Source organism: Thamnophis elegans, chromosome 3 (assembly GCF_009769535.1).
Source record: "Thamnophis elegans isolate rThaEle1 chromosome 3, rThaEle1.pri, whole genome shotgun sequence".
In the NCBI taxonomy this organism is placed as follows: domain Eukaryota; kingdom Metazoa; phylum Chordata; class Lepidosauria; order Squamata; family Colubridae; genus Thamnophis; species Thamnophis elegans.
In genome coordinates this window covers 35,166,807-35,188,695 of record NC_045543.1, presented here as the reverse complement: position 1 = coordinate 35,188,695, position 21,889 = coordinate 35,166,807, and the positions used below count along the sequence as shown (strand labels likewise).

General features: G+C 39.8%; 1 protein-coding gene across 1 annotated transcript in view; it reads right to left on the bottom strand.

Annotated features, from left to right (window-relative positions):
* Nucleotides 1-973: 973 nt before the first annotated feature.
* The window catches only part of IQCA1 (IQ motif containing with AAA domain 1), a 156,617-nt gene continuing 135,701 nt past the window's right edge, over nucleotides 974-21,889 (bottom strand). Inside the window, exons 18-19 of the mRNA XM_032213062.1 lie at nucleotides 15,661-15,899; nucleotides 974-1,281 (exon numbers count right to left, since the gene is read on the bottom strand). Of these exons, the coding sequence (XP_032068953.1) occupies nucleotides 1,126-1,281; nucleotides 15,661-15,899 (395 nt within the window). The 3' untranslated portion in view covers nucleotides 974-1,125. The remainder of the gene's footprint in view (nucleotides 1,282-15,660; nucleotides 15,900-21,889) is intronic.

Genomic DNA, 21,889 nt, shown 5'->3' with positions numbered 1-21,889 from the left:
CTTGCCCTGGTAGTGGGCTACGGTCCAGGGGTTGAGGACTTGATTTAATTGATAGGACCTGAAGCAAGTGAGCTGTGTTGGAGCAAATAGACATGTAGTCCCTCAGATAGTAGGCCCTATGCAATGTAAGACTTTATAGATCATAATCAGCATCTTGAAATAACTTCAAACCCAAATGGCAACCAATGCAGTTCACATATCAGGGCATGCTCATAACTGATTGCCCTGCACATTTGGGATCAGCTATAATTTCTGGGTGATCTTTAAGGGAAGCCCCATTTGGACCACATTGTAAAAATCCAACTTGAAGATGACCATACAATGAGTGATTGTGAGGCAGGTCTCTTGTTCCAAAAATGTGTGCAACTAGTGCACAAGCTGAATCTATGAAAGGTTTTCATGGCCATAGCTGCCACTAGGAATGGAGAGTTCAGGAAGACTCCTAGGTTATGCACCAGTTCTGAGCAGGGGATATATACCTGAAAATGTATTCACAGAAATGTTCATCCAATGGCATTCAGCAGCTAATGGTATTTTAAAATAACTCCATAAAATACATCTTTTGAATTCTAAAAAATTTATTGGAAAAAGTAATTTATCAGTGTTTTACAAATTTTGTGAGTTATAAATATACAGTCTTCTTCTATGCAGAAGCCTGCAATTCCCTGTAGGGCTAAGGAAAGACCTATCCCAGAGGATACAGAGGATACATGCAGATTACCAGTGGAACAGATTATTACATAGTTCTCATGTCCAACCAGGAAAGAAGAAATAAACCACTTCTAAGCTATATATGGATTGAATAGATATGTTGCTCTCTCACTGGGCAAAGCTCATAAACATAAATACTCTAAAATGTGTAACTTAACATTTGTAGACATATTTTCAATTACTATATTTTTAAAACTGATAAATCCTACCAAAATCTAAGTAACTTTAAAATAGTTTGCATATAATAAAAGAAAAATACAGTAGTTTGAAGGAACTAAATGTCATACAGATGTTTTGCCTATGTTTTTCAAGAGCACTTTTACATATGATCTGTTTACTGGAATCAAGTAGAAAACCTGCATTCCAAGAAAAGGTTCTCCTTTAAATTAACAATGATGACTATTAAGACCATTTCTATTTTTTTGTTTTTTTGCCTTCCTTCTTTTTCTCCTTATCCTTTTCTTTTCCCTTGTCTTTTCCTTTTCCTTTTCCTTTCCCCTTTCCAGTATCTTCCTTCTCTGTCAGTGACTTGATTCGTGCTTTTCCTAGAGGAGTCTTTGCGTACCAAACCTAGAAAATTAGATAGAAATGTTTTTAGAAAACCTGAAAATACATGCATAACATTGCTTTGAGAGCAGCTCATTTTTTGAATATTAGGCCAATCAATCAGAATAGAGCTGAAAGTCTTCTAGTCCAGCCCCCTGCTGAAGCAGGAGATTCTATACCATTTCAGGCAAGTGGCTCTTCTGTAAACCCTTTAGTGATGAAGCACCCACAACTTCTGAAGGCAAACTGTTCTCACTATTAGTACATTTATCCTTAATTCAAGATAACTTAACATTCTCTGAATTCCCCCAAGAATGTTAGGACCCACAACCCTCAAAGAAAATATGCAAGCACCTAGAAAAGAGACATCATCAAATATCCATTAAAAAGTCACATTCAACTCATCTGAGATAAACAGAAAAGCACCCCAAGGCTGCACCCCCCTAAAAAAGGAATACAAGTATTGATGATACGAGATTCTATTCTAAAGGAACAGAACCAGCCATCTGCAGACCGGGCATACAATCTAGGAGGTTATGTTCTCTCTCTGGAGCAAAAATCAAGGATGTGGCTGAGAATCTAACCAAAATAATTAGGATGACAGATTACTACCCCTTTCTACCACTACATGTAGGGATGAATGACACAAAAAAGAGCTGAGGTGGCGCAGTGGTTAAATGCAGCACTGCAGGCTACTTTAGCTGACTGCAGTTCTGCAGTTCGGCTGTTCAAATCTCACCGGCTCAGGGTTGACTCAGCCTTCCATCCTTCCGAGGTGGGTAAAATGAAGACCCGGATTGTTGTTGGGGGCAATATGCTGACTCTGTAAACCGCTTAGAGAGGGCTGAAAGCCCTATGAAGCGGTATATAAGTCTAACTGCTATTGATAAAGTTAAATAATGAAAAATATTTTTTAAAAAATGTACTGCCAAAGAAAGGGCAACATCGGATAAGAGAACAAAGGATTCTAGAAGTGAACCACTGGGTTGGTGTCACCAAAAAAACTTTGGATTCCTGGACCATGGTCTGCCTCCATGATGTGCTTTTGGCAAGGGATGAGCTGCACCTCACAAAGACTGGGAAGAATGTTTTCAGAAAACGACTGGCTTATCAGGAGGACTTTGAACTAAAATTGAGAGGGGATGGTAACCAATCTCCAGGACCTAATTCCAAGCAAAAACTCCTAGAAAACAAATCAAGTAATGAGGTGAGGAGGGATGGGAAGGAAGACAAACTCAAATACCAAATAGGAGACATAGGAAGCGACATTGGACAGAGTCAAACATAAAGAGTCAAGTGCCTGTATACAAATGCACAAGTTTGGAGAACAAACAGGGTGAACTTGAATTATTAATACATGAAGGTAGATATGATATAGTTGGAATAACAGAAATCTGGTGGGAGGAAACCCATGACTGGAACATACTACTAGAAGGATACAAACTGTTCAAAAAAACCAGACTCCATAAAAGAGGAGGTGGAGTTGCACTGTATGTAAAGGACCACTACATTACTACAGAAATGCACAAAACAAAAGACGAAAACCTCCTAGAATGCATACAGATCAATGTAAAAGAAAGAAAGAATGACATTGTCATAAATATACAGTACAGGCCACCCAAACAAGGAGAAAAAAATAGATGTACTTTTTGCCAAACAACTAACAAATATATGTAGGAAACACACTACAACAGGAATGGTGACTTCAATTACCCTGACATCAATTGGAAGACTAATTCCGGACCAAGCGAGAAATCAAATAGGTTCCTGACCAACCTAGCTGACAACGTTTTGTCCACAAGGGAGAGGAGGGAACTAGAGGGATAGCCATACTGGACTTAATTTTTACAAACAAAGAAGAAGTGATAGAGGGATTTGAAACCGCAGGAACCTTCAGAGAGAGTGTCATACTAGAATTCACCATAATGCAAACACTAGCATTATAACATAATGATACCAGAGTCCTAGAATTTAAAGAGCTGATTTTAACAAATTCGGAGAGAACTTGGGAAAGGTTCCTTGGATGAAAATCCTAAAGGGGAAAACAACTCAAGAAGCTCTGGAAACTCTGAAAAATATGATCATAGAAGCCCAGTCCAGCACAATACCATTGAAAAAGAAACACAAGAACACCAAGAATAAACCAGCATGGCTGCACAAAGATATCTCTGATAAATTGAAAGACAAAAAGGACAAGTACAAAAAATGGAAAGAAGAACACATAACTGAGGCAGAATATCATCAGATAGCCAGAATCTGCAAAGATCAAGTAAGGAAAGAAAAGGCTCAAAATGAACAAATACTTGCAACAAACATCAAAGGTAATTAAAAAAAGTTTCTTCCAACATATAAATAACAAGAAAAAAAAAATCAAGCAAATAGTTGGTCCATTAAAGAGAAAAGACTGCAAAGCAGTAATATGCACCAGAGAGAAAACAGAGCTGCTTTACTCATTTCTTGCATCAGTCGTCACGCAAAAATAAACTCTAGACCAACCTACCAAAGACAAAACTGTAAAAGATAGACTAGAAATAAGTTAAAATAAGCAAAAAATAGTAACAGAACACCTGTCTGATCTTGATGAATACAGATCACTGAGACCTGACGGATTATATCCCAGAGTTCTAAAGGAGCTGGTGGATGTCATCTCAGATCACTGTACCACATCTTTCAAAAATCTTGGAGCACTGGGGAACTACCAGAGGACTGGAAAAGAGCTAATGTGGTTCCCATCTTCAAAAAAAAAAAAAAAAAAAAAGTGGGGGAAAATCCTGGACCTAGGAAATTATAGATCAATCAACCTAACATCAAATACTGGGGAAGATACTGGAAAAGATAATAAAAAAACAGATCTGCCAACAAAGTAACAGAATAAAAGTAAAGTAACAACTAAAAGTCAGCATGGGTTTGTTAAAAACAGTTCATGCCAAACCAATCTTATTTCATTCTTCAACATAGTGACTAAATTAGTAGACCAGCGAAATATTGTGGGCATAATATACATACTTAGACAGCAAGGCATTTGACAGAGTAGACCACAACCTACTTCTTGGTAAGCTAGAAAAAAAGTGGGATAGATAGCATCACCATCAGATGGATTTGTAACTGGCTGAAAAACAGTAGTCAATAAGTAGTCCTTAATGATACTACATCTACATGGCGGGAAGTAAGCAGTGGGGTACCACAAGGTTCTGTCTTAGGCCCAGTACTCTTCAATATCTTCATAAATGACTTAGATGAGGGACTAGAAGGGGAACTTATCAAATTTGCAGATGATACTAAACTGGCAGGAATAGTCAACATCCTAGATGATAGGCTCAAGATCCAAATGGATCTTGACATACTTGAACACTGAGCCCTATCTAACAAAATGAAATTCGATGTAAAGAAAAGTAAAGTCTTACACTTAGGCAAGAAAAACTAAATGTACATATATAAACTGAGTGAAACCAGGCTTAATAGCAGTAATTGTGAGAGAGATATTGGAGCTTTAGTGGACAACCAATTAAATATAAGCCAATAGTGTGCGGCTGCAGCCAAAAAAGCCAATGCAATCCTAAATTGCATTAACAAAGGGATACAATCAAGATCAAGTGAGCTACTAATACCACTCTATAAAGTAAGACCACACCTAGAATACTGCATCCAGTTTTGATTACCACATTATAAAAGAGATTTTGAGACTCTAGAAAGAGTGCAGAGAATGGCAACCAAGATGATTAAGGAACTGGAGGCTAAATATATGATGAATGGTTGAAAGTACTTGGCATGTCTAATCTAGTGAAGAGAAGGACCAGGGGAGACATGATACAAGTGTTCCAATATTTGTGTCAGATTCCAAAGGGTTAATGAAAACAGCCAAACACAGAAACAGTTTGAAAATGCAGTTTATCTTTCCTATGACATGAACTGACCAACAAAGCACTAAGGCAATGAATAAATTGTCAGAGCTACCACTCGGTGTTCCCCATCACCTTTTATAGTTACTTGGTAATTAGGATAAACCCTATCCCCTTGCCTGCGCACACCCATCATCTTGTGATCCAGAGCAAAAACCACCTGGCAATTAATCATGGATTGTTCACAGTCAGTTATCAAGAGCTTTGTAGATGTCTCAGCTGGACTGTTTGTGGAGGAGGGAACTCTACATCTGGTAAACATGAGGCCTGGCAGCTGGCCCAGTTTTCTCCCCTGAATGGCAGCTCTGGGCCTCTGGGCTGGCTGGAGCTGACAATTTGAGGGGCTGTCACAGAGAGGAAGGGGTCAAGCTATTTTCCAAAGCACTTGAAGGTCAGACAAGGAATAATGGATGGAAACTGTTGAAGGAGAGAATCAACTTGGAAATAAGGATAATTTTTCTGACAGTGAGAACAATCAACCAATGGAACAACTTGTTTTCAGAAGTTGTAGGAGCTTCATCAGTGGAAGCTTTCAAGAAGAGACTAGACTGCCATCTGTCAGAAATGGTGTAAGTTCTCTTGCTTGGGCAGGAGGGGGTTGGACTAGATGACCTACAAAGTCTCTTCCGACTCTGTTAATCTGAATCGGAATCAGTAAAAAACTTTTTGCTAACCAGTTAACAAATGTACGTAGGAAACACACTGCAGTAGTAATGGGGGCTTTAACTACCCTGATATCAATTGGGAGATAAACTCTGCATCCAGTGGGAGATTGAACAGGACCTTGACCAACCTAGCTGACAACTTTGTCACCTAAAAGGTAGAGGAGGGAACTAGAGGGACAGCTATACTATTCTTACTAACAGAGAAAAAGTGATAGAGGATTGAAGTTGCCAGAACTTTGGGGGACAGTGAGCATGTCATGTTAAAATTCAATACAAAGCAAATATAAACAACAGACAATAATCAAACCAGTGTCATAGACTTTAAAAGAGCTGATTTTAAGAAATTTAGAAAGTTTTGTGATGGTCTTGCGAATTTAGCAATAGCAATAGTACTTAGACTTATATACCTCTTCATATTGCCCACAACAATCTAGGTCCTCATTTTACCTACTTGGGAAGGATGGAAAGCTGAGCCAGTGAGATTTGAACTGCCGAACTGTAGCTAGCAGTCAGCTGAAGTAGCCTGCAGTACTGCACTTTAACCACTGTGCCACCTTGGCTCTTATGAAAGAGTGGAGGTGGTGCATGAAAACATACTGGACCAATGTAACAATGACAATGCATAAAATACTTATGATACAAATATTATGCTTTTCTTTTAAGCTTGAGGCATTTCTTTTAGGTGTTATGGACACGCCAATTTAAAAACAATTTGGGTGTTATTCCTTTACTCTCATGGACCCTATGGAACCCAGTTCAGAGGAGGATGAGTTGGAACTGGGACTGTCTGACAGGAGTGACACATCTCTCTTGGCATATTTGGAGAGGCCAGAGGCTGAGGAAAATGCTGTCCTGGGCACCTTCGTGATTGGGGGACATGATCAACCAGATGGACAACTGCTGATAGGCAGTGGTGCTGATAGGCAGATCTCCTCTGATGAGGAACAACTGCCTACTCCACTGATCCAAGGGCAAGGAGAGTGGAGCACAAGTAAGCCCAGAGAAGGGCTGCAAAGTTACTCAAGAGAAAGTTGTCCCACCCCTCCTCACAAGGAACAGTGGAATAACTTAAGGAGAAGCCATGGCAAGTTAATCTTTGCCAGGAACGATTGCTTGCTTTGGCTTACACTCCCCAGGCTTTGACTTGTGTCTGTTACTGTTTGCCTTGCCTTGCTTGAAAGATTGCTCTTTGTCTTTTGCCTTGGACCTAGCTCTTTACTTGTGGACTGCTTTTGGTCTTTGCTTCACTGTGTCTTTGGAACTGCTTCTTGCCTTGGAGATGAAGGTGGCCTTCAACACCTGGCAGCACCAAGGTGCCTGGCAACAAATTGAGGTTTGGACTTATCACTGCAAACTAAAGCACCTGCAGATGGATGGGACTCTGAACCAGTGGCAGGTGCAACGGTTGTTGTTCTTTGTGCATTTTGACTTTCAGGTGACGTTATATGACAAGTGGACGCAACCAGTGTGCAGATGCATTGTCCCACAAACCCCAGTATAGCCAAAAGAAGGACAAGTTAAGGCCTTGCCCAATCATTCTGTTGGAGTGCTTCACCATCACTGACCAACCTGTGGATCTGAGAGCACAAATCTGGGATGCACAGCAGCAGGATGTTTGTGGCAGCACACTGTAATGACTTGGCCCAAGGTGCAGGGAATGAGGTCACCACATTTCCTGCACCTTGGACTAAATCACGAGTGTCCTACAGACTTCCTTTGTTTCCAGGACCGCCTCTATGTATCAGCAGGGGCTCCTATGAAGTTTCATTTTGCAGTAATGCTATGACAACTAGGCAGTGGGCCACCTTGGGGTGTTCAAGACTTTTTATCTAATTTCATGAACATTTGGTGGCAGCTTCTTTTGCATGACATCCTGCTGGGTATGTGGCCTCTTGTGTGGTATAGGCAGGCCAAAAATACCACCAGTGCCCCCACCCTGGACTGCTGCAGCCTTTGCCAACATTGTAGAGATTGGGGGGGGGTGTTCTCTATGGATTTTATCATCAAGCTGCCACCATCTAAGAAAACCAGCACTATGCAGGTTATGGTGGATATGTTCACTAAAATGGCCCTTTTTATCCCATGTTCAGGACTCCCCGGCTCTGTTCATGGCCTAGTTATTCATTCGCTACGTGTTTCAGCTGCACTGTCTGCCAGATCAGGTCATGTCAGATCAAGGAGTGCAATTCACAGTGCAGTTCTGGCAGGCTTGGCTGAAAAAACTTGAGATACAGCTGTGCCTCTCCTTGGCCCATCATCCAGAGACCGAAGAGTATAGTAAAAGAATGATTACCATCCTCAAGCAATATTTCTGGTGCTTAGTGAATCAACAGCAGGACAACTGGGCAGATGTGCTAGTGTTGGCTGAGTATGCATACAACAATTTGCAAAACACCTGTACCCAAATGACCCCATTCTTCGCCAGTTATTGTTTTCACCCACACCTCTTTTCCTTAACCCCACCAGATTCTCTTGTGCCTGTGGTAAATGTATTCCTCCAAGAGATTTGGGCTGTGCACCAAGTTGCTGAAGTTTGTTGACGATCACTGCAGAAATGGTTAACAGAGGAATTTGAAGATTAATGTAATGTTTACTTAATCTGTTGACTGCTTTTTCTTCATATTGGTCATGTCCAGTTGGGGTGGATTCTATATATTAAATATAATTGGTATTTGGATCACTTCTTTCTTTTTTTTCTACACCATTTTTTCTTTGTTGTTGTTGTTAGTGCTCGACATATGTTTTGATTCTTTTGTTTGTTTGTTGTTTTCTATTTTATCTGTTATCACAATCTGTTTTTGACAAACTCATGTTGCCTTTTGGTTATTACTTTGCTTGCTTCCAGGTGTTCACTGATTCGTTGCTTGATTATCTTTTCCAGAATCTTCCCTGGTATTAAGGTCAGGCTAATATGTCTGTGGTTTCCTGGATCTATTTTTTTTCCTTTTTTACATCAGCTCTTTTCCAGTCCTCTGGCAGTTCCTTGGTGCTCCAGGATCTTTGACAGATATAGTTGAGTGGTTCTGAGATCTCGTCTGCCAGTTCCTTCAGAACCTTGTGGTGTAATGCATCCGGTCCTGGTGATTTGAACTTGTCTACGGGAGACAGGTGCTCACTTACCATTTTCTTTCCTATTTTAACTTGTGCTCCTAATCTGTTTTTTGTGTTGCTGTTTTTGATAGGTTGGACTGTTTTTTTTCCCTTTTGTGTAAAGACAGTAGTACTGCTTGCCCCCTGTTGCTTGTCACCTTCTTCGCCACTTTCTCCCAGAAATGGACCAATTGTTTCCTTTTCTTTTTTCTAACATGTTGGGAGAAGCTTCTTTTGTTGTTGTTTTTTACTTTTGTCGCAAGCCTTTGTTCATTGTAAGCCTTAGCTTTCCTCCCTTCATCTTTGCAGGCTCGGGCTATTTGCTGATATTCTGCCTTAGTTATGAGCTCCCCTTTCTACTTTTTATAATTGACCTTTTTTGTCTTTCAATTTGTCAGAGTTCTTTATGCAGCCATGCTGCTTTCTTTTGAGAGCTGTTATTTTTCTTCTTCATTGGTATTGTGCTAGACTGGGCTTTTATAATATCACTTTTCAAAATTTCCTAAGCTTCTTGAGTTGTTTTCCCCTTGAGGATTCTCATCCATGGAATCCTTCCCAAGCACTCTCTAAATTTATTGAAATTAGCTCTCTTAAAGTCCAAGACTCTAGTTTGACTTTGTTCTACTACTTGTCCTCGCATAATGTTGAATTCCACTATTGCATGATCACTTGCCCCCAAGGTTCTTGTAGCTTCAACACCTTTTATCATTTCATCTCTGTTAGTGAGAATTAAGTTCAATATGGCTGATTCCCTTTTTCCCTTCTCTACATTTTGGGAAACAAAATTGTCTGCTAGACTTGTTACAAAACTGTTGGATCTTCCACCTGGTACAGAGTTTGTCTCCCAGTTGATGTCAAGGTAGTTAAAATTCCCCATCACTATTGTGATGTGCTTCCTACATACCTTAGTTAGCTGACTGACAAAAAGTTAATCTATTTCCTGTTTGGTTGGATGGCCTATGGTATAGACCTATGCTATTCCCCCCTTTTAATATTGACCCAAATTCATTCAAGATAATTTGTGCTCTATTTCTGTAGAGATGTAGTTATTTCTTATAGATAGTACAATTCCACCTCCTCTTTTATTTGATCTATTTCTTTTAAATAATTTGAATCCTTCTAGCTATATGTTCCATTTGTAGGTTTCATCCCACCAAGTTTCTGTAATGGCAACAATATCGTATCTGTCCTCATTTACTTGAATTTCTAATTCACCATTTATTCCTCATACTGTGCATTGGTAATAGACATTTGAGTCCATTTTGATTGACCTTGTGTTTACTGTCTGTAAACATACAACATATCCTGTGTTGTGCCTGACTGCCCCTGCTTTCTTGCCACCTATTTGATTAGTGCACATGGTATGGAATTCACTATTAAATGCTTGATTTTGCTTGACAGCAAAGTTGATAATCTTACCCTCACAAACCTCTATGTTACATGCACTGATAACCCTATTAATTTTAGATTGCTGGGGACAGAAATTTTCTGAATAAATTCTCTCTCTGTCCCCACTGGTCAGTTTAAATGTTTATCCAGAAAATCTGTGAATTTAATGCCAAGTAACTTGGTCACTTTCTTTGATATATGCAAACCATCTCTTTTGTACAGTTTTTCATTGGATCAGCTGCAGACATCATGATTAATAAAACCAAAGCCTTCCCTTTTACACCACTCCTTTAGCCACACATTAAACTTCGATACACACTGGCCTTTCCCTGTTTGTTCCTTATGTATTGGTAAAACCTCTGAAAAGATAAGACTACAACCTATACTACTAACTTCATACCCCAAGTTCTGGAAATCATTCTGCACAGAAAGTACATCATTTTGGGACAGATCATTTGTGCCAAGATGTATAATAGCATCAACATCACAGTCCTTACTCTATCTTGACTATCTTAAGAATTGTCTTGTCTTGGCTGGCAGTAGGACATGACCTCTTTCAAATCCTCCATATCCTTTCCTAAATTTATATCCCTTACAATTGAATCACCAGCCAAAAGTGGCTTCTCTTTTTGGATACTTTGCACTTCTTGTGTGACTGATGTGTAATACATGAGTCCCACTTTACCCACATCCAAAACTTTATTTTCTTTTTAGTTTTCCTCCCATATTTGTCCCTTAAGTCTTTTATTTGTTCTGTTTGGCTATGCAATCTAACTTTTTCTCCCATTTCTACCCTTCCCACTGTCTAATTCCAGAACTATCTATCCCACCGCCTATCTCTTTTCCCCAGTTCTCTCCCTGTTTCTCTCATTCCCTTTTTAGGTCTTTTACATTATTTTCCTCCTTTTTTAGTTCCTTAATCACTATTAGTTTTGGTAACATCTTCTCCTTGTTATCTTCTTCTTGCTGATTTCTCTCCGCTTTCCCCTCCGTTTCTTCTGGTGGCTCCATTCTTTCTTCATTGTCCTGACCATTGTCCATTATTCTTTGTATTAAATTTTCCAATTTTTTTATCTATACGGTCAAATATTTTCTCAGTGCTTTGAAAAGGCTCCATTCTGTTTAGGTTCCCCACACTTCTGTCTTGTATTGCGTCTGTGTTTAGGTAATCTCTTTTTTAGCTCACTGTCCAGAGTTCATTAATTTAAAAAGCCAAACTTCGAAGTCACAATTTTAAATGTATCATCAATAGTCAGTCCAAACAATTTGAAGTCACCAGAAGGTTATCCACGCCTCTTCAAATTACTTTACATGTTCAATAATATTAAATGATATTCAGAGACTCTTAACTGAAGTCCTTAGCTAATAATCAAATCTCTAGTGGTCTTAGAGTAGATCCGTGTCCAACAAATATTTTCAGTCTTTTTGAATAGTTATTTCCAAGCTTGGATATTTCCCTTTTCATCAGCGGATGGAGCTCTTGCTTCTGTCTGCTTCAGCCTCTCTGTAATATTGTTGACAGTTCCAATTTAAATTTTAAATTATAAATCCAATAATTGGGCAATATTTGGAAAAAGGAATTTGGGACTTTAATTCCAGCATTTTAAAATGCTCTCAGTACCACATCTTTTAGCTTTCTATTTATTATTTAAAAATGAGATTTTTTTCTTCTTCAATTCTTTGGTACTTTTCATGTGTGCCCATTTGCCGTTTCAATAATAGCTTTAAATATGCTTCCCCTTTGGATTTCTGGGGTCAACTTCCAACTAAAAATATATATTCTCACCCAGATAACACTCCATTCACTTTCTCCACTCCAGGACAATCTTGGGTATTCAGGCTGTCTCCAGCTTCATGGGGGCCATTTTTGGCTGCCACTGCTCTTCGTCTTCAGATGAGGGAGCTTTCCCAGTCAGGGAGGAGAGATGTGGCTCTCTTCTACCTGCCACGCAGTCCCCCTTTTCTTCATCACCCCTTCAGGGTGGCTATGGTCCAAATTTGACCACTGAGCTTGTGGATCAGGCTTCTGAAGGCGCTGGAAGTGCAACCGGAAGTCATGACCAGCTGGTATCTTTAAGTGGTGCAAATGGATCTAATGATTGCTTCTCCTGGGTGGGAAAGGGTGCTTTGTCAGTTCAGTGAGTACAGGAGTCTCTTGTTTATGGGGACTTTCCAGTCATCCAGGTCATGGTTGTCGCTTGGTTTTTTGGAAACCAAGAAAGTCTAGTTGCCTCTTGAAAAAGCACCTTTGGGATATGAGTCTCTTGCATTGCTTTGGGGTGGCTAAAGGGACATGATTTGCTTACTGATAGTAAGTAGATCCTCCTTCTAACTCATTTCAGTTTTCTCTCATGATAATAAGGTTTAGTGACATGTCATCAATTGTAGAAAGTTAGCAACCACCCCTCTACTAGAAGAATATATTTCCCTGGATGAGAAATGGAGAAACATGTTTTTTTTAGAGGGAGAAAGTAGCCCCCACCTTCCTTAATAGCCCACAGCAGATGTCAGCACTTAAGAGATAAAGAGATAGATAGATCTATTCATAAGGCAAAAATTCTCTGCAGCAAGGTCTGAACAAAGGCAGAATGGGATTAGCCCTCACTCAAGATCCAAAAGAGAAGGAAAGACATTAAGACACCATAGGAATTGACCAACACCCTTTCAGGACACAAATCTCTTCATTACATCATCTGAGAGGGCCCAAACTTCAACCAAACCTCTCAGACAACCTGCAGAACTAGCTACATGGCCCTGTGGGAGACTGACAACAGTCAATAGAATACATGTTCTTGCACAGGAACAGGAAGCTCAAGTTCAAAGCCCAAGAGAAGTTATAAAAACCCTCACCCTCAACTCCATATGATCAGCTGCAACAGAACCACCCATGTGGAACCATCCGTGGTTCTGCTTCATCATTAAACCATCTTTCCAATCAGTCTCCATGTTTCCAGTGTCTTTCTCCCAGCTTGGAACTGAACTCGATGGATATTTCTTCCAACACAGGCTTGAAGTTTATTTAGATATCTGTGGCATGTACTAGTTTTATTGTGATCCTGACAAACTTGGGAGGGCAGAGACTTGAACCTGGGTCCCCTTTATACTTTGCTAATTTGTCTCTTTAGCTTGGCATTTTATAGCCCAATTATGCCAACCCACTTTCTGGAGAGCTTAAACGACCTCTCTGCTAAAGGGTTTCACTTTATGAGCAAGAGTTGGCTGCTGATAGTTATTCTTGCATTTTAACTATTTTAATTCCTCAAGGTACTCTGATACCCTGCCTGATTTGTAACTCTGGGTTTCTGGTATTGCTGATGAAAAGGAAGGTATTTAGACAGAATGGTTTAGGTTTCCATTATGGCTGTGACTGTCATTGATCTTCAGTGTGTATTCCCCCATTTTTAATCTAATGATTGGTATTTAGGACAGCTTTTTGCAAGCAAATACGTTTTTTGCATTTTGTACTGGTAATCCTTGACTTACAATAGTTTTTTTTAGTGACCATTCAAAGTAACAATGGCACTGAAAAAAGTGACTTATGACTGTTTTTCACACCTACGCTGCAGCATCCTCATGATCACGAGAGGCTGGGCAAGGCGAAGTGACGAGTGACGTTGAGTTGTCCATGACCACCCAGTCCCATGCCCACCCAGCCATGCTTACCCAGCTGGTCATTAGAGTGGAGAACTAGTTGTTAAATTATTTGAATCCTACTACTGAACTGAATCCAAGGTTCTGTCTTAGGCCCAGTATTCTTCAACATCATAAATGATTTAAATGATGGGATAGAACAGGATCCCATCAAATTTGCAGAAAATATCAAGCTAGGGGGGAATAGCCAACAATTTATAAGACAGGCTCAAGATCCAGAGGAATCTGGATAGACGAACACTGCATATCATCCAACAAAATGCAAGTTGGTGGTGAGAAATGTAAGGTCTTACACTCAGGCAAGAAAGGCCAAATGCACAAATACAGAATAGGTGATATCTGGTTTGACAGAAGTAACTGTGAAAGGGATTTTGATGTCCTAGTAGACAAACACTTAAATATGAGCCAGCAGTATGCTGCAGCTACTCAAAAAGCAATGACGTCCTAGGCTGCATCAACAGAGGAATAGTATCAAGGTCAAGGTTTTTTTTTTACCGCTTTGTACTGTTTTGTTAAGACCACACTTTGAATACTGCATCCAATTTTAGTTCCCATGATTACAAAAAAGATGTTGAGACTCTATAAAGAGTGCAGAGAAGAACAACAAAGATGATAAAAGGGCTGGAAGCTAAAATATATTATAAACAATTATGGAAGTGGGAATGTCTAATCTAACAAAGAGAAGTAGGGATGACATGATAGTATTCCAGTATTTGAGGGGCTGTCACAGAGAAGAGGGGTCAACCTATTCTCCAAAGCAACTGAGGGCAGGATAAGAAGTACCAGATGGAAACCTATCAAGCAGAGATCTTTTTAGAACTGACAGGAGAGATATCCTGTCAGTTAGAACTATCAATTAGTGAAATGGCTTGCTTCAGTTGTAGGTGCTCGATTACTGGAGGTTTTAAGAACAGTTTGCATAGCCATTTGTCTAGAATGGCATAGGATCTCCTGGTTGAGCAAGGACTGAATTGGAAAACCTCCAAGTTCCCTTCTAACTCTATTCTGTATTCTAACTTACTGACTGTTCAATAACCTATGGGGTTTGAACCAGATGAAATTGATTCCAATTCATTAGAATCAGAATCAATCTTTATTACGGTCACAGACCAGAACAAAAGTTAAACATTAAAATAAACACATTCTCTAAAAATTATTATTAGTAATAATAATTTTACTATTACTGCTTTACTATTATTAGTAATAATTTTACTAATAGTAGTAAAGTAGTAGTAGTAGCATGAATAAGAATCCTTATTATCATTGTAGTAGCACAAAATTTTGCACGAGTGGTGGTTGGATTTGAATCCTGAAGGAGATGGTTCATGTAGAAAGTATTTGATCTCCCTAGAAATCTCTTTAATAGAGAGATGTATGTTGATCTGATGTCCCTGTAGAACTTGCTCAAACTAGGACATATAAGTTATCTTTCACTTCCCAATTGCCATATGTACACATTCGCTCAGCTACTGAAGTTTTATTATACCTCCCCTGTAGGAGTGCTAAGGAGAGGATATTAAAAATGCTATTCTACTTTTAAGAAAAGTTAGATCTTTCAGATCTTTGCTGATTTCCACATATTCTGGTTTCTCTTCAGATCGTATTAATACAATTCATTAGGAAACACACTTCTGAATGTATTGAGCAAAAGCAGCAACATTCTGAATACTACTTACTCTTCCACAGACAAAAAAGGCAAATTTCTTAACCTTAAATGTTTCTTCCTCTTCTTTGTACACTGGATCCTGTCTTGCTAGGCAAGTTAGAAATTCAACAGCAGTCAGTGGCTTCTTACTCAGCTGCATTCGACGTCTTTCAGTTAGGACTGCTTGAACTGCTCGGAGAATGGATCCCTGAGCATAACCATCAGAAACCTGTGCCAGGCAACTGATATTTAGATGTTTGGAGAGAAACCCTCCATTTTGCTGAATGAAGTATTTCCATAAAACTGTTAAAATGATTACAAAAGGAAGAAAATCAACAGTTAGAAGGCCGAATAATAATCATAGTAGTAGGTGATAAGAAAAACAGATTATTTTTAACTATTTGATTTTACAATAGTCTCATTTTAAAACTATTAAAATTGTTGATATCTGCATATTTTTCAGGAAGGTCAGAGTGATTTGATAGTCAACTGCAATTCACATAGAATCAACCCACTTTTAAAACCCACTTAAAAAGTAGGATACATTAAGCTTCTTTCCCTGCAAAATAATCCCAGTAGTTCATCTGATAGTTTAGTGACTGTAGCCATTCTCATTTGGGATCATATGGCATCACTTTTAAAATAGTTTCTTGTTAAAATATTTATGATTGGTACCCTATTTCCCTGAAAATAACACATCCCTGGAAAATAAGCCCAAATGAGTTTTTGAGTGCATGCTCTAAAATAAGCCCTCCCCTGAAAATAAGCCCTCCCTGAAAATATTGCAACACAGCAGCAGTCAGGAGGTGACCACGCTCACTGCCTCCTGCACTTCAAAAATAATAAGACCTCCCTGAAAATAAGGCCAAGTGCTCATTTCGGGGGTCAAAAGAAAATAAGACCCTGTCTTATTTTCAGGGAAACACAGTAGAGACATGGGAACAAGGTCAGCCAATGAATAAGCATAGCAACTAAGTCAGCCAGTGGGAGCTTAAACAAATTGAGTCTGTGCAAAGAATTGAAACAGAAACTTAAGCAGTCTGATGCTCTGAGAAGTTAACCAGCAGTCTGTCTGGGCTTGTCTGCTGAAATGAAGTTAACTGCTTGTGTTTGCCTGTAATTCTTCCGCCTTGGGTTTACTTGGAAGAACCACCTGTTGGTATTGTACATGTATTCATCTATTCTTATGTACGTATATAAATAAGTTAATGAATCCAGCTGAATCAGTTATCTCTCTGTGCTATTGGATTTGAATTTATGCAACAAACTCTGACAGGTTATGGGCCCAGAGAGCACAGAAAGACTGAACTGTAATGAAGCTGTGAAGACTGCCTGTGTTTAAAAGAGAAACAAGGCAGAGAAAGATTGCAGGATTATTGCTGCTAAATTTAAGGAAAGCTCTGTGCCTTGTTTGGGACAGAAGAACAATATTATTTGGGCTGCAAGGATGGAATGTTTCCTGAAGGCTAAGGAGCTGTGGAATATTTTTATTAATCCACCACAAGTTTTTGCAGCTGTGAGCAGAAGCAGCATGATAAAGCAATGGCTTATATCATCTTTAGTTTAGAAGATGAACAGTTTATCAATGTAGCTGATTTAAAGACTGCAAAGGAAGTCCGGATGAAATTAAGAAATGTGTATGTTAGGTGTCAGCATATTGTACAATTATCAAAATAATTATACGGACCCCATTTGCAACCAGGTGAATCTGTGGAAAGACATTTATTGCAAATGCAAACTTTGTTTGTGGCGTTGGAACAGCATGGATTGCATTTTCCTAAGTCAAAAAGGTGTTCTTAGTGTTAAATAGTCTTGATGAAACGTAGGACATAGTTTCTGCAGTGTTTGAATGCAAACCAGAGCAGGAGCTGTGCTTGGAGGCTTTAAAGGCTTGTTTGATTGCTGAGAAGAAGAAACGCCATTATAGAAAAAGCCATGATTAGAAATTCCTGAAGTGGGGCCCAAGGAGCAGGGAGAAAAGAGCGGAAAATTCCACAGACTGGCTGTCTACAGAGACCATAGCATCAGACAAGGAGTTTGCAAGGACAAATGAAGTAGCAAAAGAGTTATAAAATTACAGTCCAGCAACAGAAGTGGTGCTTCATTTGTGGTGAAAAGACACATCTACAGAAGTACTGTTTGCAAGGAAAAAGCTGTTTGCAAAGAAGAAATTATTTGCAATCAAAAGATGGACAAGTTGCTGTTGCAAAAGTTAGCTATTGTGATAGCAGAGATAAATGGTTCATACACAGTGGTGCAAGTCAAACAATTGTTAATAATTCTAAATTGTTTTACAGAATGGATCCATCTGCTTGAGATGCAGTAGCATTGGCAAATGGCCAGAAGGCTAAAGTCATTGGAAGAGGCTGTGTGCAAATTCCATATCTGGATAAGAGGCTTAATGATATTGAAGGAGTATATTAATCAACATGAATAAAAAAGAATCAATATTGGCTATTTGCTTTTATTATAAATTGCTTATGTTACTATATAATTGTTACTGATTAAACCAATATTTGCAGTTTGCTTTTGATATGATATACTACTAGAAATAATTTATTAAGAATTAAGCTTTGTTATTGTCTTCTGCTTATATTATTGTATACTGTCAGAAATTAGTTGTTTTCTAACCTAGTAAATTGTAATCTTAATACTAGACTTCAATCCTAGCCCCCCTTCGACAGGTTCCTATGAAAGACCAGCTGGTGTAGATTCACACCCCCTTTACTACCAGTAATCTTTTTAACTGGAAAACAGGATTTGTCCCTTACAGGGAATCTCCCCAAAGTTATGCAGAACTTGTTCAACGTATAATGGCCACCCATAAACCCAATGTGCCTGACATTTTTACCCTCTTGTCAGCACTATTATCCACCAAAGAAAAACAACAAGTCCTTAAAGTCACCACAACATACTATAAAGCTGCTAGGGAACATGGCATTCAAACTAATCATGATGCCGTTGATTTGTGGCCTGAACCCCTGGCTCTTTTGAACCCCAATTTTGAAGTTAATCCCAACTCGGATCGGGGCACCTTCATTCTCCAGCGAGCCTGGGATTCAATCCTACAGGGGCTGAAACTTGGTGTCCTAAAACAGTGAATTTTCATCATGTCCACCAGATCATCCAAGATGCAAAGGAATCCCTTCGCCCATTTTTTGAACCGTCTCAAAGATGGGTTTTGGAGATACACTGATCTCGACCCCAATAGTCCAGTCAATGAGTTTTTGTTGAAAATGACTTTTGTGGGCCAAAGTGCTCCAGACATTAGGAAGAAACTACAAAAACCTGAGGCCCCTACTACTCAGGCCCTGGATACTCTTATTCAAACTGCCTTCACTGTCTATTCCCAGAGAGAAGAGGAAGAAGAAAGGAAGGAAGATCACAAAATGCGAAAACAGGTTTTTAGCAGTTGCTATCACTTCCCAGAGTAACGTGGGGTAATTCATTCTTTTCCAAAAGGAGTCTCCCTCCAGAAAAATCAGTGTGCCCGCTGTAAACAAGTTGTCCACTGGAGAAAAGATTGCCCCCTGGAATGACAACCCAGCAGGGGACTTGGACAATTTAGGGATGGGGAGGTTTCAGGCCTCAAACCCAACAAGCCCCTATGCTCCTTATGTCAACCCAGGGCCTGAGTTCCACCCAGAGTCCTATTGAAGGGACTCCGGAGGGCCAATTTCCTCTCCTGACCCTCTGGTGGAGTTAAAAGTGGGGGAGAAACTTTATTTCTTTTTGATTGATACAGGGGCCACATTCAGCGTCCTAAATGATGCAGCAATCCCCTGCCTTTCCTCCCAGACTACTCCATTATTGGAACTACTGGGATAGAGGAAAATGCCCCTCTTAGCTACCCCATGACAGTACATTTAAAAGCAGGCCCCTCCCTCCATCATTCCTTTCTGATCCTCCCACAATACCCTATCAACCTTTTGGGATCTCCAAGGAAACTGGGAGCCATTATGCAATGCACCCAGCAGGGACTCTCCCTTAATATTCCCCCACAGAAAAAGCTTATATTTGTTTCTTGGGGAAGGAGACTATCCCTAAAGAGCCTAACTCTGATAAAATAAATCCTCAGGTGTGGTACCAAGGAACCCCTGGATTTTCTAGATTTGTCACACCTCACATAACTCACCTCTTCCCTGATGCCCAACCTATTGCGATTCCTCAGTACCCAATCAAGCGAGAGGCCCAGATTGGCATTAAGGCCTACATTGAACTTTTTCTGAAAACTGGACTTCTTGTTCACATAGAGTCATACACCAATTTTTCCTGTACCCAAGCCTGATGGATCTTGGAGATTTGATCACGATTTGAGAGAAACTAATGCCCGGATTTACCCTCTGCATCCAGTAGTGGCCAATCCATACACATTGTTGACCACACTTTTCCAGTGACCTGCCAACCCAGGGCATACCCAAAGAATACAAAAACTAGGCTGAGGTTTTTAGTGAAAAAGCCTCTGACAAGCTCCCCCCGCCCCCGCCATCACTCCACTGACTGTGCAATAGAAATCCTACCCAGGGCCAAACTCCCTAAACCCAAGATGTATAGCATGTCCCTGAGGGAGCTGGAAGAACTGAGAGCATTCACTGAGAAAAACCTAGCAAGGGGCTTCATTGAGCCAGCCCGACCAAAAATTGCAGCCCCAGTGTTATTTAGAGGAAAAAAAGATGGCTCTAAATGTCTCTGTGAGGGTTTTAGAAACTTAAATATGATCAGTGTGGAGAACATGCAGTTCCCCATCATGAAAGACATGCTAGCACACCTCGCTAAAGAGAAAAAAAATTCAAAGCTGGATTTGAGGAAGGTTTACTACCGTATCAGAATTAAAGCAGGAGACAAATGGAAAATAGCATTTAACACCCCTCTTGGATGCTACCAATTCAAAGTGCTCCCATTTGAGCTACAAGGGGCCTCTGCAGTGTTGAAGTGCTACACGAGTATTTGTACAAGGGAATTTTGGTTTATTTAGATGATATTTTATTATATAGTGAGACCAAAGCAGAACATGTAAAACTGTTCTGGCTGTTCTGAACAAACTCCATTCTGCCAAACTCTCTAAATGTGAATTCCACCAAGAAAAAAAATTGATTATTTAGGGTACCGCATTTCACAGCAGGGCATAGAAATGGATCCTTTAAAAGTGCAGGTGGTACTTGATTGGGAACCATCTAAAACACGTAAACAGTCACAAAGCTTCCTGGGATTTGCCAACTTTTACTGCTAGTTTATCCCCTTTTGCCCAGATTGCTCTCCCCATCACCAAGCTTTTAAAAATGAAGGGAGAAGGTAACCCAAAACCGAAGCAGACTTTGAACTAGACTATGGAATGCCAAACTGCATCTGAAAAACTTAAAGGACTGTTTTCAGCAGAGCCAATTCTGAAGCACCTACACACAGAGAAACCATTCATCATACAAGCAGATGCCAGTGATGTGGCAATAGGAGTGGTCCTGCTTCAGCAAGACCAATTACAACCATGAGCTTACACATCCAAAAAATTGAATGAAACTGAGCAAAGGTGGGCCATTTGGGAGAAAGAAACTTATGCAGTTCGGTATTTCCTAGAGGGGTGTAAGATCCCTTTTGAAGTCTGGATGGATCATAAAAATTTAGAAGCCTTAAAGACCCCAAGGAAACGCTCCCTAAAACAGGTACAATGGGCTCAGTACTTTAAACTGTTTGAATTTATGCTCAGATATCTTCCAGGGGGAAAAATTTTCTGGCAGATGCACTATCCAGAAAACTTCAAACCCATGATACAAAACAATCAGCTAGTCGTTAAAGTAATCACCAGGTCCCAGGAAAAACAAGAAACATTGACGGACAATGACACCACCTAAACTTTTAAACAAGCTTTAGCCACCAATGAATGGTTTCAAATCCAGCTGCCTGATGAAATATAACTTAGCTTGGGTGGGAGGGAAGTTGTATATTCCAGCTAGCCAAAGACTGCAGTTTATGGCAAGGTGCCACGACTCCAAATTAGTTGGACACTTTGGTTTTGTGAAAACTTTACACTTAATTAAAAGAAAAATTTGGTGGCCATCACTAAAAAAGGACATAGAGAGCTATGTAATGATCTGCCCTATTTGTGCAGCAGCTAAAAGACGTCAAGGGAAAATCCCAGGACTCTTACAGAAGGTAGCTGAACCTTCAGCACCATGGAGAGACATTGTGATGGACTTTATTATGGAACTACCAGAAAGTGCGGGGAATACTGTCATTTGGGTTGTAACAGACCTGTTTTCAAAACAGGCACATTTTATACCTTGCCAAACAATCCAGAC